This window comes from Mustela putorius, unplaced genomic scaffold, assembly GCF_011764305.1.
Source record: "Mustela putorius furo isolate JIRA1106 unplaced genomic scaffold, ASM1176430v1.1 tig00003834_pilon_pilon_pilon, whole genome shotgun sequence".
Lineage (NCBI taxonomy): Eukaryota > Metazoa > Chordata > Mammalia > Carnivora > Mustelidae > Mustela > Mustela putorius.
The window spans coordinates 126,153,707-126,176,923 of record NW_025421987.1 but is presented as its reverse complement, the minus strand read 5'-3'; the positions used below and the strand labels follow the sequence as shown (position 1 = coordinate 126,176,923).

Sequence of the window (23,217 nt, the reverse complement as noted above, 5' to 3'; positions counted from 1 at the left end):
GGGAGGTGCAGCGCACTCATGGCACAGAACCCCTAAAACAGACAGCTGCTTCCTCTACACTTTCTCTCCCCACTTTGTTGTTGAAACCCATGACAACCCAGACCTAACAGATGACACAGTACATGAGGAAGAAAGATGGGACCAAGAGTTAACAGTGTGAAGCAACGCCCTAGACCACTATTATGTGAGAGGGAATGAAATCCTTTTGTTCTTTAAGTCAAGCAATTATTATGTCTCTCCTTTTATCTTAGTCTATTCTCTTAATACATGTGCTAATAAGCATTACTCCCTCCCTCAAAGAATCGCCCAGGGAAATCTATCTGGAATTATTTCATCCCCTTATCCCTTTGGTTGGTATGGAAAACTTCTATAATTTACCCAGCCTGGATTCTCCTTTCTGGCAAAAGTGCCCCGAAATTTCATTTCAGAAGTTACTGCTTCCCCATTTTAACCATGCAGTGTGCATGGAGTTGGGCCCTCCCCTACTCCAAGGATGGTCTTTCCATCTAAGCCTGTGGGCACATAAAAACAACGAGAGCCAAGAAGATGTTTGCTTCCTTAGTCTTCTCCAGTAGCTACAAGGGTCTTTCCTTGAACAGGATGGGAGGACACTGTGAGGTGTGGAACAGCTGCAACCCTTTTACAAATGTAAGGGGGAGAACCTAGTCCTGTCAAGGGGCTCCCTTGTGAAATGAAGCCAGCTTTGTGGAAGGCAGAGCAGAGAAACCGAGGAAAACACAGGGCCTCATGAACCTCATTTAAGACATTAGTTCAGGCTGTGCCTGAACCCAGCTCTACCTGGATTTTTAGTCCTCTGAACCAAATCATCCCTTATTTTAGATTAAGTTGGTTTGAATGGCAGCACAGTAATCCCCCAAACAGCAGATCATAACCCAAAGTTTACTGGCACTTCTCTTAGTCACATTCCCCAGAGCAGGGGAGAAGCTGTCTTCCTCTTCAGAGGGGCTTCTCTGGATTAGTAATGTAGGCTGAGTCACCAAACATCTATCTGCCTATTAGTTCCCTCACATTTGGAGATGCTACATCCCCAGAAGCAATTTCTTATCCTATTCCATTAGCCTCCTGACTCCAATCCCCAGCGGCTTTGTCCTTGACTAGCAAAGCCCTCTATGCTCTTAGGGTATCTGCCTGTGGTCCCATCCAATCCCCTCCCAGCCTTTGTAGAAACTGACCCTCACTCCACCATGGGCAACCAGCCCTACTTAGGTGGGGATCTCTGCTCTGTACACTCGGACACAGAGCCGGATGGCCTGAACTTTAGTTAAAATATTTTTTCTTCTCTAGACCTCTTGTTCCTTTTCCTCACCATCCATCCCCAACACACATGCACACACGCAGGCATCTCCCTTTCCGCCCTTCTGGGACATTTCCCAACATGGTGAAATAGGAAAGACACCAGAACTGAAGAGCAAATATGGAAAGATGTATGTCTGAGTCCTGTATCTGCAAATGACCAGCTGTGTGAACTTGGACAAAGATGTATCTTCACTGACCTCACTTACCCCATGTACGGAGGGGTATAAATGTAATTTTCCTACCCAGCTACGTCACAGAGCACTTTCAGATTAAGCAATATGCATGAGAGTGCTTCAAAATGATACAAAACAAATGAAAGAGATCACACATCAGAAAAATCTACTTGCTTTCTATAAATTCTTACCATTTAAGGAGTCTGCCCATCCCTGGGTCCCTTTTTTAAAAAAAACACACAAGGAAGCTGCCCTCTGGTTTCGATTTCCTTCTGTCCCTTCCATTTCCTTCTTCAACAAATCAAAGAACCTGCCGTTGGTTGGGAACATGACGGCTCTCCAGGAGGGGATGAGCGGGGGCTCACAGTACACAGAGATGTCCTTCTGCTCTCCTTGGTGGAGTGCTGAGGGTTTAACCCACAGAAGCAAGTGCAACAAACGAGCTGCATTTCTACTGAGTGCATGGTCCGTTCACAGAACACTATTCCTCTCACACAGTAACAACCGAGCGCTCCACAGCTATGCCAGTAACTGCGCTCCACAGCTAAGCCAGTAACTGGATACCCTGTTTCAGAATAGAACCTTTAGTTAAGTCTTTGCCTATCTTTTACTCTGAACGAAACCAAGACACTGTTTTACAAATGCTGACCTATTTCACACACTTCCTGTCAAAATCTTTCTGAGGGTGTCCACCATGAAAGAACCAGAAATACGCTGGGAAAGACAACTGGGAACAAAGGGGCTTGCCTTTCATAGGCAAGGACAATGAAAAATGGAGTCAGGTCCTCTTCATGTTCAGACTTCCAGGACTCCAGGGCTCTTGGTCCATACACACACACACACACACACACACACACGCAGAGAAAATAATTTAAAACAGAGCTGAAAAATCGATGTGAAGAAGCCTAAAGGTTCTTTCCCATCCCCCCAGCTCAAGTTATCACTGGAGACCATCTACACACCTTGGCCTTGCTCTATCACCAGTTAGCTAACTGGACACCTACAGGCCACTCGCCTACATTCTCCACGGAATTAGTATTTAGATGAAAGACAATGGCATGTGAGGAACACACATAGCAAAGCAGAGGTTCAAAAATATAATGGTGCCCTTCTGGTCTTCTGGTCTCAGTATCAGCCAAGAGCATAAGGGAAATGTATATCCTTTGGCTCCATATTCAGAAAAATGATCCTCAGGCACAGACCATCTTATCTGATGAGTCTTCTGTAAACATGCCAGCAATGAGGTTGCTGCGAGAAACACAGCTGTCTGCCACCCGGAGCCCCCGAAACTACACCAGTAATACAGACTGATGAGGTAGACAAGTGGGCCCAAAGTGTGGTTCCTGAACAACAGCATCATCATCACCCAGTGAACCTGTTAAAGATGCCCATGTATGGGCCTCATCAGAGACCCGGTGAGTTTTAGAAAGCCTCGGATGGACACAGCAATCCCTGTTAAGCTCTCCAAGCGATTCCGAGGAACATTTACATTGGAGAAGCAATGGCGACAAAGACTCCTCTAACAAAACCCAAAAAGCGATACCCAGGGAGGAAGGAGTTAATACTGAGGCTCCCACTGACCTGATATTCTCATTCTGAAAAAGACTGCAGCCAAAATTAATAGTTGTTATCGCAACCCTATTACCCAAAAGTAAGGGGCCATTTTTTTTAAATTGTCTCGGCCTAACCTTTTATCGCACAGGATATCACTTAAAGCACAGAAAGGAAACTCTTCACCCTGCTTTGTTCTTCCTCACCATGCCCACTGTCCCTGGCACTCCCTCAGACTCCCCAAAATCCCATCACTATTCTAAGTGTGGAGGAAACATCAGCCAATGCAGGCCTATGCAAGAAACCAAATCCAAAGAGTTAGTAGGAAAGGAAAATAAACAAATTCTACTTCAAACTTAGGAGCCTTCCTGCTTCAAAGGATTAACATTAAGAAAGCAAAAAGTTGAAGAAAAGTAGAAAACACTTCTGAATTCTTTACCTGGGAAAATAGACTTGTATCTAATATATATTAAGAATTCTTTTTTTTTTTTTTTAAAGATTCTTATTTATTTATTTGACAGAGATCACAAACGGGCAGAGAGGCAGGCAGGGTGCGGGGGTGGGGGAGGAGCAGGCTCCCTGCTGAGCAGAGAGCCTGACACGGGGCTTGATCCCATGACCCTGGAATCATGACCTGAGCGGATGCTTTAGCCCACTGAGCCACCCAGGCACCCCTATATTAAAAATTCTAGGGGCGCCTGACTGACTCAGTAGGAATAGTATATGACTCTTATCTCGGGGTCATGGGTTCAAGCCCTATGCTGAGCGTAGAGATTACTTAAAAATAAAATTTTTGAGAAAGAATAAAAGAGTTCTTACCACTCATTAATAATAAAAAGACATCCCCATTTTTTTAAATGGACAAATACTGTGAATACAGATCTCTCTGAGGAAGATATACAAAGGTCCAATAAGCAGATGAAAAGATGCTCAACATGGTTAGCCATGTGGCACATGAAAACCAAAATCACAAATACCACTTCCTACTCACTAGGATGGGTAGGATCAAAAAGCTGGATAATGACAAAGGTGTTCGTAAGGCTATGGAGCATGTTGGAACCCTCACACACTGCTAGAGCAGTGTGGTGCAGTCACCTTGTAAAATACCCTGGAAGCTCCTCGAAGAGTTCAACAATATCACATGATCCAGCAATTGGTACTCCTAGGTACCTGCTCAAAAGAACTGAAACACGTTTGCACAGAACACTATATAAGTGTTCACAGCTGTATTAATTCCAAGAGCCGAAAAGCACAAACCACCCAGATGTCCATCAATGGACAAGTGGATAAAATACAGTGTGGTACATCCATAAAACAGAATCTTACTCAGCCATGGAAGGGAATGCAGTACTGACACAGGCTACAACACGGATGGAACCTTGAAACACAAACTTAAATCAAAGAAGCCAGACACAGAAAACTATTGGATGGTGTGATTTATATGAACAGGCAAGTCTGTAAACAGAAAGACCAGCGGTTACTTGGGACTGGGGCAGGGGACAGGAGGAAATAGGGAGTGACACCTACATGGGGCAGGGCTTCTTTTTGGGCTGATGAAAATATTCTAAAATTGATGGTGGTAATGTCTGCACAACTCTGAATATACTCAAAACTACTGACCTGTACACTTGAATGGGCAAACTGTATGATCTGTGAATCATACCTCAGTCAAGTTGTTTTTAAAAAGGGAGGCGCCTGGGTGGCTCAGTGGGTTGGGCCGCTGCCTTCGGCTCAGGTCATGATCTCAAGGTCCTGGGATCGAGTCCTGCATCGGGCTCTCTGCTCAGCAGGGAGCCTGCTTCCTCCTCTCTCTCTCTGCCTGCCTCTCTGCCTCCTTGTGATCTCTCTCTGTCAAATAAATAAATAAAATCTTTAAAAAAAAAAAAAAAGAATGTTTAAGTTGTTTTTAAAAAAGGTACGGCTAAGGGGCGCCTGGGTGGCTCAGTGGGTTAAGCCGCTGCCTTCAGCTCAGGTCATGATCTCAGGGTCCTGGGATCGAGTCCCACATCGGGCTCTCTGCTCAGCGGGGATCCTGCTTCCCTCTCTCTTCTCTCTGCCTGCCTCTCTGCCTACTTGTGATCTCTCTCTGTCAAATAAATAAATAAAATCTTTAAAAAAAAAAAAAAAAAAGAATGTTTAAGTTGTTTTTAAAAAAGGTACGGCTAAGGGGCGCCTGGGTGGCTCAGTGGGTTAAGCCGCTGCCTTCAGCTCAGGTCATGATCTCAGGGTCCTGGTATCGAGTCCCGCATCGGGCTCTCTGCTCAGCGGGGATCCTGCTTCCCTCTCTCTTCTCTCTGCCTGCCTCTCTGCCTACTTGTGATCTCTCTCTGTCAAATAAATAAATAAAATCTTTAAAAAAAAAAAAAAAAGGTACGGCTAAGGCTTAGAAAGCAAGATGAGAAGCAATGACAACAGTACTTCACAGAAGATGCTGTCATCGTAAATCCTGGTGCCAGAGGGCAAAGGAGCGCTCTACCTGGAGGAGACTGAGGACAGGATCGACAATTTTATATCCGACAGTGGCAAGAAACAGGAAGCGTTCTTTTCACTCAGTTTCAGAAAAAAACTGCGAAACCAGACTTTTCCCAGCTTTTAGCGAACAGGTGATGACATGGTGACAAGAGGTCACCTGTTACAAGAGGTTGGGGGTGAAAGTGGGGAGGGTCGTGTGATGAGGATGGGCCTGAAGGCCAGTGGGAAACAGTGTGGGGACCCCCAAGCAAGAAGGACTCCCAGTCTCGGGTCAGCGCACTGACTGACAAACCTCACAATTAACCATCTTTCACGATGGTTAAGAGTCTTACCTAACACTAGTTGATTTTTTTAAAGGATCAAATGAGATAGCTGAGAAACTGAAATAAACATATGAAACAAAACACAAAAGGGGCACCTGGGTGGCTCAGTGGGTTAAAGCCTCTGCCTTCAGCTCAGGTAATAATCCCGGGGTTCTGGGATGGAGCCCTGCCATCAGGCTCTCTGCTCAGGGGAGCCTTCTTCCTCCTCTCTCTCTCTCTGCCTGCCTCTGCCTACTTGTTATCTGTCAAATAAATAAAAAAATAAATAAAATCTTAAAACAAAAACAAAAAACCCAACTTAAAAAAAAAAATGCTTCACAGCAAACTAACTATATGGAACACCTCATTCACAAAATGCCTAAGGGTAATACAGCATAAAGAACAACCCATCCCTCTGATCCAGGCACTGACTCCGCCACCAGACATCCCCCACCACTACACTTCACCATCACTCCGCTTTATTATGTAAGTGCCATTAGAAACTATAGAAAGTATAGAGGGAAAAAACCACCTGTGTACCTTCCACCAGGCTTAAGAAATAGAACTTTCTAATACCCTGGGTGTCTCCAGCCAAGCACTGGCAAGTATGTGGAACAATGTGACCCCTCAGTCGAGCTGGGGAAACGGAGACTGGTAGGACCACTTTGGAATCCAGCGGTATGACGTAGTGACACTACCGCTGTGAACTCCAGGTGACTCTGCACTTCCACCCCCTGGGAACATGGTCCACAATGACAAACAGCTGGAAACTGCACAAATGTCCACTCCAGAGAATGGACACATTCACTTTAGTGAACCTACAAGGCTTCAGGCATCAACAGGGTCCCAGGAGTTGATGGTTCCTCCTTCTTCTCCTCCTTCTGTCCACATCTGTGGGCAGGGGGTTAGAATCAGTCACTGTGGGGACTGGGCTCTAAGTGGCAGTGGCTGTTGGCTCTAGGTCAGTTCTTTCCCTGCCTCCTTCCCTCCTGGATTCCTTGCTCCCGGCACAAGCTTCAGCTTCACAGAACCACTTGGCAGGTTCCCCTCCCCACACTCGCCTTGAGCACTGCACCAGGAGCAGTGGAAGAACCCAAAACCAGAAAGTCAGGTTCACATTATTGGGGCAGGTGGGGCCAAACATCTAGGTACATAAGGGACTGGCACAAAGCAGAGTGGAAGGAACGTACTAACAAAGCATGCGGTTTATGGAAGGGAAGCAGCCCTTGATTCCAACAACAATGAGAATTGAAATGCAGGAATTTCCTTCTCCAAGCATGGGTCAGAGATGACCCCCAGAAGCCTCCCACTGCGGTGGAACAGCCACTCCCTTTGTTCTTCCCCTCTTATATTTGGACAACTCAACTTCTAAACTCAGAACCATAGGGATCCTTTCTCTCCCTACCAACAATGCCGAGAATGACTGTGCAGAAATGCTGCCTGACCCACAGTGTAGGGACACAGAGGAGAAAGTGATCATTGTCTAGAAGACAATGGATTCCATGGGATGAGTCTACCAGAAATCAAATTTAAAGCCTAGCCTCTAGCTATGTGACCCTGCGCCAAGTCCATTAACTTCTCTTGAGCATCCTTCCCTACACATCCTTCCTAAGCATCCTTCCCTACAAAATCAGAACCACCCTCCTAACAGGAAAACCAGCAGTATCCACCTAAGAGGGTTACTGAGAGCATTAGCCGAGATACGATATGCGAGCTACTTAGCACAGTGCTTGACACTAATGAACACTAACCAAAAACCAAAGAGCGACCTCCAGCAAGCAAGGTCTTTCCACATCCAGACTTCCTGGCGTTTGTCAGTTTACAAATCCATTTCTCCTGCTGGCCTCCTTGAAGGAAGCGACGTCATCCTATTCCTCTTCTCGTTTCTGGCAACAGTGAGCTTTGCATGCACTGTACATGCTCACAAAGGCCGGTGAGTAAATATATGCAGAGATGACTACTTCATAAACAAAGAAGAGGAGCTTGTCTGGTTAACCAGGGCATCAGGCAGGGAATCAGACCACAATGGTCTGGCCTTCAGACTATTACAGAAAGCCAGCAAGGGGTGAAATCTGGCAATAGAAGTTCAAATTCCACTGAGACAAACAGGCATGGTCACTCTTGTTCTTCTTGCCCATTTCTCCCCCCACACACCTCCCAAAAGTCACCGGAATGAGGCCAGGCAATTACCTGTCCTTTTCCCTCTCAGACCTAATAGGCCTAAATTTTAAACTGTCAGTCTTCTGACCTTCTATTCTCTTCAATCTCCTTCTGTAATTTAGGCCTTGATTCTGATTTTAAATCACAGACCAGTGCATTAGCTGTCCTCATGTGCAGACGAAAGTCCATGCACTTAGAAAGGGACTATTAGGATTTGGGGGGGGGGGTGTCCTCAAGCAGCTGAAGGCAAGGTTGTGAGTTCCAGCTCTGATGGGACCAGCACCTTGAATGCCAAGAAAGTTGCATGCTGTGGGCTGAATTGTGTGCTGCCCGCCCCCCACTCCAAATTCATAAGCTGATATCCCAACCCTAGTACCTTGGAATAAGACCGTTATTTAGAGACAGGGTCTTTACTGAGGTGACTGCATTAAAAGGAGGACATCAGGGTGGGCCCTAATTCAATAGGATTCCTGTCATAAGAGCAGACTGGGGCACCTGGGTGGCTCAGTCAGTTAAGCATCTGCCTTCAGCACAGGTCATCATTTCTGTGTAATGGGACTGAGCCCCAAGCCTGGCTCCCTGCTCAGCAGGGAGTCTACTTCTTCCTCTGCCCCTCCCCCAGCTCCTACATGCGCTATCTCTCTCAAATGAGTGAAAAAAAAAATTATATATATATATACATATATATATATATATATTTTTTTTTTAAAGGAAGAGTAGGGCACACAGAGGAAAGGCACAGGAGTGTGAGGACACAGGAAGAAGACAGCCATCTACAAGAGAAAGCCTCAGAAGAAACCAAACCTGTCGACAACCTCATCTTGGACCTGAAACTTCCAGAACTGTGAGAAAACAAATCTCTGTTGTTTAAGCCACCTGTTCTATCATACTTAGTTATGGCAGCCCTAGCAAAATAATATAAAGCCCATTTTCAGAGTCAGGAAAACCAAAACCAAGCAAACTAGTTGGTAGCAGAGAGGGACAAAGAAGAAGGAAGTAGCTTTCCCATTTCCCCAAGCCCCATGTGCTAACTCGGCCAAGCGTTAACTTTCAGAATTAACCAGAAGTACTTTCCATCCCAAAGTCTTACCACATTTTCTGGCAGCTTGTGTCCAGGGAGATATTTTACATTTTCATGATCATTATTTATGATGTCTGTCAGTTTTCTCCCATTAACTGTTTCTTCAAAGACCCACATCTTAACGGTGGAGGCAAACTTCTTAAGTTTCTTGACATTATTACCAATTATTTTTGCAACAGCTGAACCCCTACGAAAGAAACAACGGAGAAGAAGAAAAAAATTAAACTCACTTGGGCAGAAGAGAAAAGCATTCGACTCTAATTCAGAAGAAACAAGTGCGGATTCTGATTCAAGCACTGGGCTTATAATTCAGATGGGACGTCGTATCAGCCACAGGCCATTTGAAAGCTTAGTTTTCACCTGGAAAGAACACCCTCCCCCACCCTGCTGTGATTAGGATTTGGGTACAAGGTCAAAAACACGATCTCTTCAAACTAGTAAGCATCAACCAACCTATCCTGGAAGAGAGTACCCCAGGCAGAAAAGAAACCCACCTAAGAGATATAAAACAAGAAAGTAATACTTGGCGGATCCTCTTAAGCCTTTGAGGCAACCAGGCTATATTTCAAATCCATCACAGAGATTAAAATGTAGTTACCATAGGATAAACTGTGTTCCAGTGAACTACAACAGAGCTGCATTCGTAATGGGAAGACAAGACTCCAAGTTCCAGAAAAGGAGCAAAGCAAGGGTGCCAGGGCACGGTTGTCTGGGTATTTGGTGTGACCCAGCTGTGTGATCCAGCTGGCCTCTAGCCTCCCACAGGCTCTGTTTCTCTCACATCTTTGTTCACCAGACACATTCTGGTAACTAATCAGTGTCCCGTAGGCTTTGCTACAGGGGAAGATCATGCACTCCAACCAGTTAACGCCAGTCCCCTGGACAAGGGCAGCTGGGCTGGGGCCGGGGCCGGGGCCACCATAGTAGACACGTTCCAGGGCCACAGGCCGCTAACTGGGCCTGGGGTGACTCTGAATGAGGAACTGTTTTTTATACAACGGGGAAGCAATTCCTCTTACCTCCTTCACCTCCCTGGGGGGTGGAAAGCTCTTGGAGTGCAAAGAACGCACTGCACTGCCTTTGCTCTCCTGGCTCACCGGCACGGCATCTAGTCCAATACATTAGGCCCAGTGGGTGCATGGCAAGTATGTGATAATGGGAGATAAATGAGCAAATGGGTAATTGAGTGAAGTTACTGGTGAAACCAGGGAAGAGGCAGAGCCAGACCCTGATGACCTGACATGTATTGTAATGGAGTTTCCCCCCGTTATTTGGGTCATGTCATTTTCTGCACCAGTGAATCCCAAAGGATACACAGCAAGGTCTGATGGGCTTAATATTTAATGGTTCTAATATTCATCTGAATTTTCTGAACTAGCTCATTTCAACACATGCTACAGGTTTGCCTTTGGTTGCAGATGCTTGGCTTCCCCTGTAAGAAGGCTTTGTAAACAAGAAAAGCAAGTATGTTCTGGTAAGATCCCGGGGGAAGATCTGGTGGTTCTGGCTTATTTTCCTGCTTGATTTACTAGATTTGGATTCCTAGTGCCTAGTGGCTTCCCCCCGCCCTCCACTTTGCTCAGCTCCCCAGAATCACACTTGCTCTCTGTGACCTTGTGTGAGTTGCGCTACTCAATGCCAAGAACACTGTGAGCCTGAGCTGTTACCTCCCTGGGAGTCTGTTAGCAGCTGTTTCCCAGATTACAATTAAGGTGATAGTGATCTTGGGAAGAACGTTGGCCTCTCTTTTTTTTTTTTTTCCTTAAAGATTTCATGTATTTGAGAGAGAGCACAAACTAGGGGTGGGGAAGGGAGGAGCAGAAGAGAGAGCAGCAGACTCCTAGCCAAGCATGGAGCCCAATGTGGGGCTCAATCCCAGGACCCAGAGATCTTGACCTGAGCCGAAGGCAGACACTTACCCCACTGAGCCACCCAGGCACCCCTCTTGGCCTCTTTTCTACAATTCTCAGGAGGAGAACTGGAAGAATAGTATGTATTTAGCTACAAACTGTCTTGCCAGCATAGAGTAAGATTTCACAGGTAAAGCCACAGAGCTTTGATATGTGCTATTCTTGTGAGGGAGGACAGCTCTGGAAAGTTCTGGACAGCTGTGCAGAGCAGCTGTTCTCAATGCTGTCGATCCCTGGGGCGCTTTAGAAACTACCTACACTGGGGGCGCCTGGGTGGCTCAGTGGGTTAAAGACTCTGCCTTCAGCTCAGGTCGTGACCTCAGGGTCCTGGGATCGAGCCCCGCATCGGGCTCTCTGCTCGTCAGGGAGCCTGCTTCCTCCTCTCTCTCTGCCTGCCTCTCTGCCTACTTGTGATCTGTCAAATTTAAAAAAAAAAAATCTAAAACAAAACAACCTACCTACACTGGATCCTACTCCGGGGGCACAGGTATCATTGGTCTGCGGGGTGGCCTGGGACTCACGACTCTTAATGCTTCCAAGTAATCTAATTTATAGCCAAAGTTGAGACGCACAAGCTTAGTCTATCCATCCGTAAGGTGATAAGGGAAGGTGATCAGAACAGAAGAAAGGAGGATGGAATTTAAGGGCTTTTTTTTTTTAAGATTTTATTTATTTGAGAGAGAGAGTATGAGCAGAGGGAGAGGGAGAAACAGACTCCCTGCTGAGCAGGGAGGCCAAGGGACCTGGGGCTTGATCCCAAGACCCCATGATCGTGACCTGAGCCAAAGGCAGATGCTTATAACCAAATGAGCTGCCCAGGCACTCTGAGAAGCATGGAATTTAATTCAACGACAAACCTAGCAAGGACAAAAACAAAAAGATTCTAGTGCCTTCGAGGCCTTGTCCTGTTCTTTCTAAATAATTCACATAGTAATCTGTTTTTGTTTTGGGGGATCAGGACTTAAAACACTATTTTTATAATCTCTTTGACAATCTAGTAAAATCTTCAAGCCGAACCAAATATTTTGGTTGTTGTTCAGTACAATCTTCATGTTGAACCAAACATTTTCCTTACTGCCCGCCTTTTCTCCGAGGTTGTTTATAAAACCTCCGAAAGTATAATCCACATCAACGTAACAAGGCCACAAATGACAAGCCCACAGCTGATAGGACACTGAGTGTTACTGCCACCAAAAATGGGGGGGAGGGCAGGGGCGCCAGGCAGAACTTTCTATTTAAGAAATAAATATTTATTTTCTTGTTTTTATTAACTTTATTTTTTATTTTTGTTTTTAATCAAATATTTTTTTAAAGATTTTATTTATTTGACAGATCACAAGTAGGCAGAGCAGCAGGCAGAGAGAGAGGGGGAAACAGGCTCCCTGCTGAGCAGGAACCCCGATGTGGGGTTCGATCCCAGGACCCTTAAACCACTAAGCCACCCAGGCGCCCCTTTATCAAAGATTTTTATCAACCTGATTTGTAGTTGTTTCACGAGTATACTCCTATCTCCAAGCCCAGCAAATTATATACATTAAGTAGGTCCAGTGGGTTTTGTATATTAATTATGTTTCCAAAAAAGCTGGATTTTTTTTGGTTTGTTTTTCCAAAGAAGTCTATAATCCACACCCAAATTCCTTTTTGGCTCTGAAATGGCACCAGCTGTGCTCATGACACATGTTACTACTTCTGACTGACACAAAGGAACAGAATCAGAGCAAACCAAGTGTTCTGGAGGAACCTGAGTGTTTCTGAAGGGCCTGGAGGCTACTGGTAAGTGACAAACCCTGTTTTGTTTTTTGTTTTTGTTTTTGTTTTTGTTTTAAAAAGGGCCCTGCTGAGAGCCAGTCCAAAAACACTCACAGATATCAGACTGAGCTTAAAATAAAAGTACTGGCTACAGTCCATGCAGGCGGTTTCTACATGGTCTGGTCATGGTTGGGGCTGGGGTCCCAGGCCCCACTGGTGGAACCCTCCACATTTCAGGGGCTTTTTTGCCACTGCCCAAGCAAATCCTGGCATGGATCTTTCACTGTCAGGGTCAAGGGCATGGACAGCCATTTCCACACCTGGCCCAGCTCATTCATCTACTAAATGACAGGTGGGGCAATGCTCTTTAATGTCCATCTCAGGTCTAGGATCCAGGCCAGTGTTTTCTGAAGTGAGGAATGGGTGCCAGGGGTAACCCCCCCATGGCCAAGTGCCACCCCCCACACACAGCACCGAAGGACACTGACTCACTTGTGCCCTTTTCTATTTTTTTTTTTTTTAAAGATTTTATTTATTTACTTGACAAAGATCGTAAGTAGGCAGAGAGGCAGGCAAAGAGAGAGCAGGGAAGCAGGCTCACTGCTGGGCAGAGAGCCCGATGCGGGGCTCGATCCCAGAATCCTGGGATCATGACCTGAGCCGAAGGCAGAGGGTTAACCCACTGAGTCACCCAAGCACCCCTCACTTGTGCCCCTTCAACTCCATGGCCTTCGAGAGAGCGTAGAATGTCTCCTGGGCGTGCTACTATGTTGTTACCATCTCTCCACCATGTGTTCATGTCCCTTCTTCCCGAACGAAGCCTCTAAATGCTTCAGACACTGAGCCTGGGCAGGTAGCAGGATTTGGCAAGACTTCTATTAACACTGTTTTGTTTTCCTTCTCCTGGTTGCTGTTACCTCCAACATATGGTATTGACAGTAATGACAGAAAGTTTTCTTTTAAAGTCAACTTTTACACAAAGGAGAAAAAGCAAATAATAACGCAGTATGAAGCAGAGCCAAAAGCAGTTAAGGGCAGAGCCTGGAAAACAGAGATTTTAACTGTGTCCAAACTTATGACCTTCCACATTAAGACACCCTGACCTTGTGTCACACAACCAGGTAGTAGCTGAACTGGGCGAGGGGCTCAGGGCTGCTCAGGACCAGTCCTGAGTTTTCACAGAGGAGTATAAAATCACACTTCCCATGAAATCATGTAGACTGATTTCCCAACTTCTACAAGCCATCCAAATGAAGCTCAGAAGTTCACACGGATAGGAAGCCCTGCTCCAGGGACAGCTGTGTACCGGGACTGAAGATCTCCTTTCATCTTTACAGCAGCCCCAAAAGAGGTGCTCATTATCCCCTTTAACTTTACCGACGAAGAAGCTGAGGCTCAAAGAGTGTCACCTACAAGTCACGCTACCCACCTAGTCACCAGCAGTTCTGACCCAGGTCTGTTTCCAAAGCCCACACTTCCTGCTCCTTTACATTTGCCCTGGTACAGAGGAGCATCACGTGTTGAAAATGCATGCGGAACACCTATCAGGTGTAAACGCTGCTGGGCACCCGGGATACAGGGAGTAAGGCACACGAGTCCACACCCTCATAGACGTTGGAGATGGGGAAATGGAGACAGAATGAAGCTGTTCCAACAAGCTCACAAAGAAAAGTAACCACACCACGGGGAACAAAGTGGCTAAGCAGATGACACTAAGGTCAGGGAGAGCTGGGAGCAAGTGCAGCTGGGCTGAACTCTGAACTCCAAGGGCTGAGAGGCCCTCACCTATGGGAGGGACTGGGGAGCCTTCAAGGCCCTGGAGCAAAGGTGCAGAACAGGTGGGGCCAGGAGATAATCTTCTGCTCAAACCTGGAGCCAACATTTCCACGGGGAGAAGGGGATGGGAGGCCGGGAGGGTAGAGGTCAAGGAAGGAAAAGGGAGTGACAGGGAGGGGAGAGGGAAGACAGAGGGAGGGAGGGAGCAGGGTAGAGGAAGGAAGAGAATGGGTGGCAGGGCAGGGTGGGGAAAACAAAGAGAAGAGGGGAGGGCCGTGCCTGAAAGGGGTAGGCCTGTTGGGCTGTCAGGGCCAGGTTTTTGTTGCTGTTTTTACTGAAATATAACTGACATATAACATTGTGTAGCAACAAGTTTAAGATGTACACCCTATTGATTTGATACATTTACATGCCTCAGTATGATTACATCCACACACATTACTTTCAGTATCTTACCGATGTTAACTAGATGTTTCATGGCTCGCCAACCCTTTGAGGCAGATTGTATTATCACTATCATTTTATATATATTATATATACTAAGTATATTATAATATCCATCTGATACCTTCATTTTTTTAAGAGGCAGAGAAAGAAAAAGGAGGGGGGCAAAGGGACAGAGAGGGATAGAGTTGTTTTTTTTAAGGAGGGAGAGAAAGAGAAGGGGGAGCAACAGGAGAGGAAGGAGAGAGAGAGAGAGAGAATCTTAAGCAGGCTCCAAGCCCAGCATGGAGCCTGATAGGCTTGATCTCACTACCCCGAGCTCATCACCTGAGCTGAAATCAAGAGTCAGATGTTTAATCAACTTACCAGGTGCCTCTATTATCTCCATTTTTTAAGTGAAGAACCTGAAGCCCAGAGAGCACAGAGGTGGTTGGTGGAAGATAGAGTCACACCCTGCCTGTATGTCTTCAACACTCTGCTCTCCCTTCATGTGTCCCAGCTGGAGGGACACTCACCTGCTGGAGGTCCTAACCTCCAGCTTGACATACCTCCACACCCCAGCACCCCCCTTGGCATTCCCATCCAGCCAGCCACCAACCCGATGGAATTCTGGCGGTCCATAGTCCTCCTCCACAGAACGCAGAACCTTTCTGGGCCAGAAGGAACCCAAGAGAAGTGACTCCTTCTTTTTATGGAGTAGACAAATCCCAGTGAGGGAAATCAGCAAGGGTTCAGCCAGATTTTCTACATTCCAAGCCCCAATCTCTTCCAGCGCTCATCCGACTACGGAACCAAGGGAAGAGGGTGGTCAATTCTGTTTTAAATAACATCTATTTTTTTACTCAAACAAGAAATACAAGAATGATGAAAAGACAATTATGAATAATCTCACCACCCAGGGAGAACCGCTGTTAGCATTTTATGTAATTCTTTGCGTTAAAGGGCTTTTAAAGTACAATCAAATGCCAAAGTCTTAGATGCAAATGTGAAAAATGAAGTATTTTAAATACAGATTCCACTCAGTGAATGTTTATTTGATCTTTGGATGGGGAAGCTTCCTCAGCTTAAAATCAAAGGAAGAAACCACAGAGGGGGAAAAGATCAATGTGTACAACGTCACAGAGAAAAGGATGGGGAGAAGTTGAAAAAAGCCTTTCCACCTATCAGAATTCAAAGGGCAGAAGACAAAGCTGGTGATAGAATGTTACATCTAACAAAAAACAGGATGCAAAACTGTACATGCCACATTAACATGCAATTAATAAAAGACATATACCACCTCCCACCCCTTAGGATGGTAACTACAGGGAAAAAACAAACAAAATGAAAAACCCAAACAAAACTGGAAAATAATGAGTGTCAGTGAGGCTGTGCAGAAATTGGACCCCTTGGGCATTGCTGGAGGGCATAGAACATGGTGCAGCTGTCATGGAAAGCAATACGGTGGGTGGCCAAAAAAACTAAATTTAGAATTACCGTAGGATCTGCCGATTCCACTTCAGGGTATGGACCCTCAAGAAGGGAAAGCAGGGACTCAGATCAGTCAGAGCAGCATTACAGAAGTCGCCCCTTGTCTTCCTTTTCCGGTTGCCATGTTTTCCCTTATCACTCCCCCTCCCCTCAAATGCCAAGTCCCAACCCCTCTGCCAGTCACCTCACTTCACCTCATGATGCGGGCAGCTGATTATCTCACATCATCACAAGAAAGGGGAGTATAGTACAATTAGGTATTTTCAGAGTGATGGAGCATACTGCCGTAACCTTTAAGATAGCATATTGTTACAACTGTTCTTAGTTGTTATTCATCTTTTAGTGTGCTTAATCAAACTTTATCACATGTATGTATGTCTAGGAAAAAACACAGTATAAGGTTTCCCATACTATCCGAAATTACAGGCATCCACTGGGCGTTCTGGAATGTATCCCCAGTGGGCAAGGGGGACCATTGTATTCACAACAGACAAAAGGTGGAAGAAACCCAAGTGTCCATTGAAGGATGAATAAACAAAATGTACTATATAAACACAATGAAATATTATTCAGCCTTAAAAGGGAAGGACATTCTGACACAAGCTAGCTACACCGTGGATGAACCTTGACATTATGCAAGTCAAGTGAGCCAGCTACAAGACAAATACTGTGACTCTACTCATAGGAGGTACTTTTATGTGCTCTCTCTTGTTATGGGAATCCAACCACCAAATGGAGAAGTCCAACTAGCCTGCAGACTAATGTGACACACACACACAGTCCTCTCAGGTCACTCCTCTCAGCCTGGCAGAAGCCTGCCCACTGCCAGACACACAGAAGATGTGGTCTAGGGCCAGGAGTCCAGCCAACCCATTACTGGACCTCAGCCTTATGAGTGAGCCCAGGCTAGACCAGTAGAAGACCCTCCCAGCTTTGTTCAGACTGCTCATCCCCAGAAGCATGAACTAGTAAGTGACTACTGTTTAAGGCCAGTAAGTTTTGGTATCACTAAGCATGGAGGTGAGGGATGAAGGGAAGAGAAGGGAGACCTGGCTGGTGTGGACCCCCAAAACAACTTTCCACCAGCAACCATTGAGAGACCTAGAGACATTACTTGGCTTGCCACAGAGAAGACGGAGCAGACATGAGACTTCTCTAGCCAATGGGGTGTCTTAGAATAGAGTGGGCTCACCCAGGCAGCACAGAGATTAAGGGGTGGAAGTTAGACTGAGATTTTTCACTTAGATATAAGCTTTTTCTAACAATTAATCTGCTAGATTAATTTTAGGAAGATCAGTTGCTTTAAAAATAGTAAACTGTGATCATCTGCCATGTGTAGAGGAGGGACGCCTGTTCCAGAGGGAAGTCACAATTTTCAAGACATTTCCATGTGATCTTTTTTCTCTCTCTCTTTTTAAGGATTTTATGTAATTTCTACGCCCAATATAGGGCTTGAACTCACAAACCAAGATCGAGAGTCACATGTTCCACCAACTGAGCAAGCCAGGCACCCCTCAATCTGATTTTTCTTAAGGGAAATATTGTTATACTAAACTTTTGTTGGGAGGGTAAGACACAAGATATTCAAATATTTCTGTGATGATAAGATTTGTCCGCAGGTCTAAGTATGCTTCTCAATGAAAATGACCAAGAATTTATAGAAACAAGGCCCTTGGAGATAGAAGAATCTGGGCTTCCACGCCAAGGATTAACCATGGACCTTGAAAAGTTTTCTCTCCAACTCCCTCTTGTCATGCAAATTGGGATGAACAATAGTACTGCCACAGGCATGTTAGGAGGCTTCAATGAAGTAATGCACATACCTGACACTCAAAAAAAAAAAAAAAAGACACCCTTCCCCCCCTCCCCCAGGGAAGGAGGACAGGTTAGAGAATGATAAATGACAGTGATGAAAGGCTCAAGAACTGGGAGCTGCTGACTCACCCCTACAAAAGCAGCCATGGTTGTTATACAGATCTTCCTCAGCTTATGATGGGGTTATATCCCATATGACCCATCATTAAGTTTCTAATATCCTAAAATGCATTTAGTTCCCCTCACCTCCTGAACACTGTAGCTTAGCCTGGCTTTACTGCAACTTGCCCAGTACACTTACATAAGCCTACAGTCACGCAAAATCATTGGACACAAAGCCTATTTCACATCCAGGTGTTGATGGGCTCAGGTAATTGACTGAACGTTGCACTGAAGTGACCAACACTGGCAGTCCCTGTACCACCTGTTCGCCCCCGTGATCGGTGTCTGACCGGATGCTTCAGCCCCAGCCGGGCATCAGGACAGAGGATCCACTGCATAGCCCCCAGCCCAGAAGAGGAGCCTGATTCACAATTCAGATTATGGTTCACCATCATTTTCTGCACCATCATAAAGTCGAAAAGGTGTACACTGAACCACTATAAAGTTGGGGACCTTCTGTACTGAACAGAGGGCAGAGGTGATGGAAAGAGGCACAAGTATCAGGGCTTCTTCTGGGTTTTAGTTGTACAAACTCACTCTGGTTCACATGGGACTCTGGATCCTTTCCCAATTCAGCTCCCACCCAACCCTATCATTCAGTTCTCCCTCCAGCTCCCAAAGCAGTGACACCTGCAGCCACAGAAGGGATTATTTCTGAATCTATTCCTGACCGCAGAGGAACTCATTTACAGGGGCTCAGGATGCTTCTGAGCACTGCCTGTGGGTATGTTGCAAGCAGTACCATGGAAACTGAGGAGCACAAAAGGGTGACAGAGCTAAGTGCCGCAATGCTGCATTCAGAGCAAAAGCAAAAGATGATGGGAGTCACCCACATCCAGCTCCGGGCATCAGTGTCAAGTAGGCCACAGCTCTCCCTGCCCATCCGTACTGCTGTGGGGTGATGGTGAAAACAGGGGCCAGAGAGAAACAACGCCACCAACTCCTCCAGCTGCCTATCAGTTATACTCTTTCACCTTCTCTCCCTCCTATGTCTCTGCTTCTTGGTCAGACTCCAGCTGGATCCATTTGGTGACTTAAAGACCGTGCTGGTCAAGGTTGATCAAATAAATACAATAGCAGTAGCTGATGTCTACTGAGTGCTGGTCACTCTGTACTCTCCCCAACACATGTCATTTCATCCTAACCAAAATCTGAGACAGCAGGTACCAGTATCATAACCAATGATTCTTGAAGGAGCAGTTTGCTCAAGGCCTTATGAAACAGAGGACCAGGACTGAAACCCAAACAGTGGGATCCCCCAGCTCCTCCTGCACCACCCCGCCTCCAAACGCATTCCGGGGCTTGGACATATGCTCCCTACCACAGGGGTTTGGCTGTACACACAGCCCTGAGGCTTCAGTGCTAGAACTGGATCTTGCCCTGTGTCTGGGTCATTTTCCCAAAGTTTGGGTAATGAAACTTTGTTTCATATCTGGAGGAACTTCGGAAGATTTATTTTTGTTTTTTCTTGTTTTCCTGAGTTTCCAGGGCCATGAAAAGCCAGGCAGGCCAGGAAGCATCTCCCTGCACCCCAGGAGGGGGCAGCATCGTGGGACTGGGCAGGATGCATGAAGGCCCCCTCTTGGCCTCTTCTCTGACTTGTCCATAGGAAAGGAAGTGCCAAAGGGCATGACAAGGGCATGACAACTTGACTTTAACCCCCATGTCATTCCAGGCTGAAACTCCTGGCCAGGTCAGCTAGATTCATTATCTATACTGCAAATATTAAGCATTTACGTGGGGGAGGGCACTCAAATGAGAGCACAAGGCCACCTTTTTGTTTTCAGTTTAGATACGACAACACCTTTATTGACACAGCCACGCTCAGCTACTTCAGAGTCTCAAGATTAAACATTGCTTAAGCAACTTCACATTCTTGATTGAATGAAGGACCAAATCTGGAAGGGCAGGTTCATCTCTAGACAGTATTTCAAAATTAGCAGAAGGCCAATGTCCTGTAAGGACAAATTTGTCCCACCTTCAGGGAGTATGAGTCAGCAAGTGTAGCTTCAGTAGTCATTCTGATGCAGGTGGTCTCTGATCCACATTTTAAGCAACACTAAAAGGTAACATCTAACTAACCTTGTGACAGGTATTTCGTTCCACTTTCCTTTTCTTCTGAAGCTATCTTCCATTTCATCTCAGCCCTGAAGGTAAATTCCTTATAGGCAGGGATTCTGTACCATTGTGCCTAGATTGGGGAAATGACTGCTGACCAGAGCTGAACACCCCCCAAGCCCTAGGAAGCCTCTCCATGCTGTTTTCATTTCCCAAACTTCTGAAATCTCTCCGGGAAGGTCGTGATCCTCTCTCTAGGACTTGAGTGCGAGCAACAATGTTCCTGTCTGCTCCCATAATTAATGGAGCTGGGCAGACAGCCCAAACCATCAGGATGGCACATTTCTCAATTGCTGGGCTCTAAGGTCATTAGCCAAGCTCTACTCCATTTCCTTGGGCTGGAGTGGACCAAGAAAACCCAGTCAAGTACATCAGAGTGAAGCCGTGGGAAGGCAGCCAAATCCCACTGAGGGGCGGGCAGGAGTTTACTTCACTACTCCTGCTCCTGGCCTAAATCCAGCATGGCAACGCCGTGCTCCTCTGCACCTTGCAAATTAGGAAAAGGCTCTGTCATCTATGGGTCTGTGTCCTCTTACAGAAGAGAAAACTAATGTTAAAAAAAACACGTGCTACAGGAGTACTTTTCCAGTCCCATGGCCAAAAGTAATCTCATTCAAGTGACCTTGGGATCAAAATTGGCAAAGCCAACCTGAAGTCCACATGAAGCTTTGCAGCAGAGGTACCAACTTCACTATATGTGTAGAATGTTCTGTGGCTGACCAAGAAGAGAAGTTTACAGAAAAGTACATAATATTCTAGTATTTGCAGGTCAGAGAGGGAAAGCAATATATGTAAGCATTGGAATTCCTTCAGAAAGGCCAGAAGAAACTAATTACTGGTTTTCCTCCAGGAGATACCCTGCGCAGCAAGTGTGAGTGTCAGGTATTTCATTGCTTTATGGAAAGGGGGGGTATCTTCTGGTTTTTTAATGTGATTACCTAATCGAATTACCTTTTTTTTAAGATCAATTTTCAAACATTCATTTTAATTTTTATTTAGCAATATGCCAGGCCCTAGTGTAGTTGGTTGTTCTTAAGAACTGGATAGAGAGGAGTGGAACAGGTAATGAGGTAAATCATTACCTTGCCTGCTGGGGGTGGGGGTGTGGTACAGGGAGAGGCCAGTGGCCTTGCTGGGATGGAAAAGTGGAGAGCCAGGTAAGATTTAAACAGATGAAGATTTCCTCCAGAAACTTTTTGGGCTATGTCAAAGATTAAGACAAAGTAAGACAAGTCATTAGGCCCATTCCTAGTGGGGCAGCTCTCCACGAAGCCTGAACTGTGATTAGTGTCCAGCCACAGAAAAACACAAGCTAAAAGAACACAACTCTGAACTATTCTATACCAATCCTTCGGATGTGCGAAAAAAGTGCACAACAATGGGGAAATGACCGAAAATATCAGAGGCTATTATTATATTCCACTTCCTCCCACCCACCTGGCCCCACTTTCCTCTACACTCACCCAACTCATCAGAGTAGCAAAGTTTGATAAAGGGCACTAAAAGGGCTGACATTTACAAAGTGCTCAGAAGAGCGCCTGTCACAAAGCGCTAGTATAAACGTCCGAAGTCAAATAAAGCCCAGCGGAGACCAAAGCCTCGCAACAGCCCTCCAGAGAATTCCCAACGCCCCTGGACTACTCCGTGAGTCGGGCCTGTTGGAACTTGGATTTTCTTATCTACATAATCTTCCTACGATACAGGACTATCAGAGGTGGTGGGCGAAACCCGCACTTGGAAGGACAGCACCGGTCCCGTACACCACCTGGGTGGCAAGAGCCCTTTAGCCCTTCTTTGCTTCGGTTTCCCCAATACCGAAACGACGGCAAAAATGCTCGAGTCTCCACCGATTCCTACACCCAGGAGATCCGCCCAGAACCGAGAACGCTCTTAGAATGGTGCGCAAAACACCCGGGCGTGGCGAGCAGGTGGCCTCCGTGCGCCCGCCGCGGGGTGAGAGCGCAGACAGGTGCCCGCGGACGCGCAGTACCCTCTCGCCTTGCTGCCCTCCGCGGGCACGCGGGCCCAGGGCCTCCCGGGCCAGTGTCTCGGCGCGGCCTCCCCGGGTGCGCGGTGCCCAGCCCAGCCGCGAGGCCACCCGCCCCGCCTCCCTGCGCGCGGTGCCCGGTGCCCACGCTGCGGAGGGGACGCGCGGCCCTAGCCCGCCCGGGAGAGGGGCTTCCTGGAGGCGGAGCCCGCGCCGCCGGCCCGCCGCCGCTCACCAGTTCCCCGAGCCCACGATGCACACTTTCAGCGGCGCCGCTGCCATGGCCAGGATGGAACGCACCAGCCCGACCCGTGCCTCCCCAGCCGGCAGCCTGCCTGCCTCCGCGCGCACCGCTTTGCCCACAGAGGCTCGCGGGGGCCCCGCCCCTCCCGCCTCTCCGCCAATGGCCGCGACCACCGCCGCCCGGGCGCCCCGGGCCCCAGCTGACAGTCTGGGAGGACCCGCCCCGCCACTCCCGAGAACCACTGCGCACGCCTGAGCCTGGCTGGTCCCCGGGCCCGGCTCCTGCGCCGGCCCGCCCCTGCCTGAGGCATGCCGGGACTTGTAGTCCCCGCCCCCGCCACCCCCGCCGCCGCGCGCCCCAGAATAGCTGCTGCGGCCGCGCCACGTGCACCCGCGGGTGGCTGTGCAACTGCTCTCTCTTAGCGCCTGCGGCTGCACCGCTGTCCCCGCGGAACAGTCCTGCTCCGGCTCGTCATGTTGTCCACTC

At 47.1% G+C, this 23,217-nt stretch overlaps 1 protein-coding gene across 1 annotated transcript in view; it reads right to left on the bottom strand.

Annotated features, from left to right (window-relative positions):
• GPD1L (glycerol-3-phosphate dehydrogenase 1 like) overlaps positions 1-22,959 on the bottom strand; it is a 62,173-nt gene extending 39,214 nt beyond the window's left edge. The window contains exons 1-2 of the mRNA XM_004754303.2: positions 22,723-22,959; positions 9,066-9,243 (exon numbers count right to left, since the gene is read on the bottom strand). Coding sequence (XP_004754360.1) covers positions 9,066-9,243; positions 22,723-22,769 — 225 coding nt within the window. The 5' untranslated portion in view covers positions 22,770-22,959. The remainder of the gene's footprint in view (positions 1-9,065; positions 9,244-22,722) is intronic.
• Positions 22,960-23,217: the final 258 nt, after the last annotated feature.